This window comes from Pinus tabuliformis, chromosome 7 (assembly GCF_031772625.1).
Source record: "Pinus tabuliformis cultivar Carrire ecotype Pingquan chromosome 7, CPIR1, whole genome shotgun sequence".
Taxonomy (NCBI): Eukaryota; Viridiplantae; Streptophyta; class Pinopsida; order Pinales; family Pinaceae; genus Pinus; species Pinus tabuliformis.
Genome location: NC_142293.1, coordinates 1,560,940,992 through 1,560,946,815, shown reverse-complemented (window position 1 = coordinate 1,560,946,815; position 5,824 = coordinate 1,560,940,992). Strand labels below are relative to the sequence as shown.

At 30.8% G+C, this 5,824-nt stretch overlaps 1 protein-coding gene across 1 annotated transcript; it reads left to right on the top strand.

The window, feature by feature from the left end:
- The first annotated feature begins 2,494 nt into the window (after positions 1 to 2,494).
- Positions 2,495 to 3,319, top strand: LOC149253980 (uncharacterized). The gene has a single exon (XM_089454646.1). The coding sequence runs from the start codon at positions 2,495 to 2,497 to the stop codon at positions 3,317 to 3,319; it is 825 nt and encodes a 274-aa protein (XP_089310772.1).
- The last annotated feature ends 2,505 nt before the right edge of the window (positions 3,320 to 5,824 follow it).

The following is a 5,824-nucleotide window of genomic DNA, read 5'->3' as shown; positions in this document are numbered from 1 at the left end:
TAATAGACGTTAACTAGCACAACCATATAATCAAACGGTTGGTAAACGTCCATAGGCATTCCATTCATAATAAACTTCAAAATACTTATTTCATCATACATCTCAAGTTGCTAAATTAAAAAAATAATAACAATAATAACAATTAACTAAATTATAACATTATTATTATTATGATTGATAAAAAGAATTATTATGGACAAAACATAGCCTTTGTTAAAATACCACAGGTCAATAGATGACTTATCAACACCATGTACTAAAAAAACCAGTCTTTTCATATGACACTTTTTAAATTAATGAATTTAATTAGAAGAGAAAAAAGACATAACTACTTCAGAAATAAATCTTAATCTTTGATTTGCATATATTTAAAAATATTTTATAAAAGTTAAATCCCTATTATCTATCTAATAATTATTGAAAATCAAATTAAAATTGTAAAATCTCTTCCAAAACATATACACTTATTTTTATAATTATTTTATTTTTGTAAATAAACCACCAAAATAAATAACAAATCTTATAATAATTTACTACACTCCACCATTAATAAACATTTCAAAATTTTTATTTATGAAAAATAAATCTTTTTTTTTAAACAATTAAATATAATGTTTTTTTTTAATCTATAATGTATCTCAATTACATTTTCATTAACAACACCCCAGTCTAAATACACTGCCACTGAAATGTTACAAATTTTTAGACATTTACAAAGACAATGATACTTCATAATGATCACTAGCTAACTGTGTTGTCCTCTCAATTATAAAGTCACTGGGTTACATGAGTTAAAAGAGAATACTTCAACGATTATAAATACTGAAATTTCATAAATAGGGTTATTAAATAATTGTGTGGTTCGTTCAATTCAATTGTCACTGAGTTATATGAATGAATGTGGAGTCCTTCTGCAACACACAGTAAGGAATCAACGAACTGATAAACTAAAAGGAAGCAAACGTTGAATTATTTATTTTTAAAACAGTTTTTGTACATAAATTTTTTGATACTTGCATAGTCTTCTCCACTGTAGTATTTGACAGCACAATAGAGTCGGACCAACCATCCAGTACAATGCTGAAGCATTAAAAGTCATACTTACAGTAACAAGAAGTTATTAGTACAGTCCGAAATGAGATAGGTGCCGATCACTGTGAAGAGAGGGTGACCTCTCAACTCCATCAAATCTATCACGGATAGTATGTATTCTTCATTCACACTTATTTTCGTTATGTAATGTGAATTACCGGATGAGTGACACACCTAATCTAAAGACATCTAAGTCATCAAAATCACTTAGGAATTGTTGGAATTTTGCCCAAATAATTTTGAATAATTGACATTTTCACCACAATTTTTTTAAGTCTGTGGTTTTTTATGTAGAAAAAGATGTGTAATTTCTTTACTATTTAATATAGAGTTGATACATTAATATAGAAGAAATGACCTTTTAGTTAAAATTCGGTCACACAATTTCTCGAGAGATTGTGATTTCTTGTTGATTAAACTGTGTTTTGAATGCATACATAAATTCAATGCCCTCATTCAAACTTTGCATATTTAAACTCGTAGTTTTAATTTCAAGCAACATTGTGATTTGTTGTCATTTAAAATTCTTTGAATGCATGAATAAATTGGGCCTGTGAAAAACTCTTGGGACACCCAAACTCAAAATTAAATAACTTAATACATTTTGTCTTCAATTGATATGTGATATTTAAAAATCATATTAATAACAAAAAAATATTTTAGTATCAATAATAAATAAAAATATCTTAATACTAATGTTATGCATGTTGAATAAATATTTCATATATATATAACAAAAAAAAATTCAACATATGTTATATAAATAAAATATATCCATGTTGATTGAGTTATTTTATTGATAGCTACATTATAATTCAAAGTATAAAGTATGAGATAGATTTGTAATTTGTTCAATGTTTAATATATAATCCATGTAATAAGTTGAAAAATATTAATAAAAAAAATAATTATATATGAGAAAATATTTTATTTCGCTAATATATAATTTTTACTTTCCAATTTAAAAATATATTAATATCTAATTTATATATTTAAATTATACGAGTCATAAATAAAATATTTTAATAAAAAAATTATAATTAAAATAATGTGTTACCGAATAATAAAATTTGCACATCAAAAAATAAACCTTTACTTTTTTAGATGTTCAATAGATTTAAAATTATCATAAAATTTCATTCAAAATATTTTTTTTAAGTAATATATAAAATAAATTAACATAAATTTTCCAAAACATGGATACACCACCCTCATCTCACCCAATAAACCAGACATAACACAGAAATGGTGGAGTAGTTTATGGAAGCTGAAGGCTCCTCCCCGCTCCAGGATATTCTTCTAGTGCATTCTACAGGATATAGTACCCACGGGCGAGTACCTCATGCGCAGAGCAATCTTCGGACCCTCCCGATGCTCCTTGTGTAAAGCAGACTCTGAGTCAATGGTGCACCTCTTCTTACACTGCGCTACCACCCGTGCTGTATGGCAAAACATCACTGCAGCTCTGGGCATCGTCGATGCATGGCGGGGGAATGATATGACAAATGCATGGGAAGATTGGAGCAATAGATTCCTGGGCTCAAAGATCCTTAACCTCCCCCTTGTGGTCGCTTGGTACATCTGGCTGGCTCGGAACCAGTATATATTTGAAGAGAAATCTATAATCTGGCCGCGCACAGAAGCTCTTATTATATCTGCATACCAAGATCTCCCAGACCCGCCTCCACCCAAGATCAGATCCATACTACCCCCGCCCATTATAGATAAAACAGTAGCATGGGCCTTCTTTGATGGCGCAACAAATCAAACAGGATGTGGGGGAGGTTTTGTGCTTCATATCAACGAACACCACAGATACATGGTCAAAATGGGGCTCGGTGTGGGCTCAAATAATCTTGCTGAACTAATGGCTCTGAGAAACTTAATGCAATTCGCCCTACAAAAACAGTGCACACACCTGAATATATTTGGGGATTCTTTGACTGTCGTAAATTGGATCAATCATGATTCTATTTGCCACATTCACACTCTCAGCAATATATTATATGAAGCACAAAATTTATGGACTGAATTTAACCATGTCTCTTGCATTCACATTTACAGGGAACACAATCAAAGCGCTGACCAACTATCCAAGGAGGCAGCGCTACTACCCAGAGGTGAATGGATAATAACGGAACAACAGGGTTCGGAGGAGCACAGATACTACCACAGGCCTTACATAGACCATCGAGATCAACGGGACCAAGGTCCCAGGGATCCCTAATTGAGGCAATTTTTGATCTTTTGTCATATGTATATACAACAGTTTCATTTCTCTGGATGTTTTCACAGACCCTGCGTGGTCTAGTCACTGATATAAACACAGAACTGTAAATGATGATAAATTAGTATTTTTTGACATGTTACAAGCAATCACCCTGCGTGGTGATCACACAATGAATAGTAAAGCATATGCGGCCTGCATATACAATATGTAATTTTCTTCTTTTAATGAAAATTACGATTTTTTCCAGTGGAAAAAAAAAAAAAAATTAACATAAATTTTAAAATATTAATATACATTAAACAAAGTCTTTCGGTAGAAATCACATGAGAGAATTTTTTGGCCTACGCTTTTCGAACCAACAAGTGTGGTTCATCATTAAGACCAGATGAAAAGGCAGACCATGGCAAAGGCTTAAATAGAGAGCAATGTAGAGACATAATTTCAAGTAGGCTTAAATAGAGAGCAATGTAGAGACATAATTTCAAGTAACGGCTATATTTGAACAATAATGTTTAGATTATAATTAATTTATTGATATATTAAAAACAAATATTATTAAGTAACAACTATATTAAACGGCTAGTTTTTGAAAAAATATTTAAATAATGATATTATTTCATTAATTTATTAAAAATATTAATAGGTAACATTTTATTTAAATATTATTAAGTAACAACTATATTAAACGGCTAGTTTTTGAAAAATAATATTTAAATTAATTTATTAAAACCAAATATTACTAGTTCTTGAAAAATAATATTTATATAATGATATTAGTTTATTAATTTATTAAAATATTAATATGTAACGGCTATATTAAACAACTAGTTTTTGAAAAATAATATTTAAATTAATTTATTAAAACCAAATATTACTAGTTTTTGAAAAATAATATTTAAACTGTGATATTAGTTTATTAATTTATTAAAAACAAATATTAATAAGTAACTGCTATATTAAACAATTAGTTTTTGAGAAATAATATTTAAAATAAATAAATAAATAATCAAAGTCAAACTTTAAAGGAGGGGAGTCAAAAAATATAAAAATGAGGGAAGACCCTAATTGAGACAAGATCATTTGATAAATAAAATAACTAATGGAAATAAAATAAAATAAATTAAAAATAATTAATGAAATGCATTGTGTGTTAAGTGGATAAAGCTCTATCTTTAGTGGTCGTAGCAGATCAGTGTAGAACTTCATAAAGTCATTTCAGAGATCAGATAGAAAATATAGATTTTTGTGCAGGGATTGAAGATTTGGCTTAAGGAACTATTGTGGAGAACTACTCTATCTTTTAGAAAAGTGTTTAGTGGCAACTAAAGGGTTATCTATAGGAGTTATCTTTTGTATTTGCAGTAGTTATATCAGTCCATAATTTCCTTGTAAACTTTAGAGTCATTTTTTTGTTGAGGTTGTGGCCTCAAGCAAGTGGATGTGTGCCATAATATTGTAGGATTTGTGGCTCGTAGTTGGTTGTGGCCAATAGATTTCATTATTAAGGAGTAGTGGCTCCTTGCTAGTGGTGGTTAGTTGAAGATTGTAATTGAGAAGACGCTTAAATTAATAGAGAAGAAGAAGCACCAGTTGAGAATGAGAAAGACTTAAAGATCAAGTGTCTAATATCTGAGAGAGGAAGTGAGTACATGTCAAAATAATTTTATGAGTTTTTTGAGGAGCAGAAGATTAAGAGTAAATACTCAATCACTAGAACACCTCAGCAAAATGGAGTTGTGGAGAGGAAGAATAGGTTAATCTAAGACATGGCACAAGCTATGATGGATGAGGTTGGTGTTGCAAATACCTTTTGGGGAGAATTTGCGCAAACAACAGTATATCTGGCCAACAAGATCCTCCTTAGGCCAAATAGTGATAAAATTCCTTATGAGTTATGGAAAGGGAAACTGGCAAGACTAGATTACTTCAAAGTCTTTGGGAGCAAGTGCTACATAAAGAGGAATGATTACAATCTTGGAATGTTTGATTCATGAGTCGATGAATGTGTTTTTCTTGGCTATTCTTTAAAAAGAAAGGGTTACAAATAATACAACAAGAGGACCAAAAAGGTATTGGAGTGCATTGATATTGTAGTGGAGGAGGCATTTCCCAAATCTGAAGGTCCTAAAGAGGTTGCAACTGATTATGATATCATATAATATGAGGATCAAGGAGTGTCAAACAAGGAAGAGGAAGAGGAAGAAGAAGGGAATACCTCATCTACAAAGAAGGCTCCACCAATTCACATACAAAAGAAGCAACTGAAAATCCAAATCCCGGGAACAAAGAACTGGGAGTGCAAACAAGGATAAAATTGTTGAGTAGTTCAAACCAAGAACATTTTGCTTTGGTGTCCCAAGTAGAGCCCAAGTTTAGCAAGGCTAGTGAAGATAAGAATTGGATCAAGGCCATGAATGAGGGCTTAGATCAGCTTGAGAAGAACAACACATGGGAGCTTGTACCAAGGCCAAAGGACAAGAACATTATTGGAACCAAGTGCAT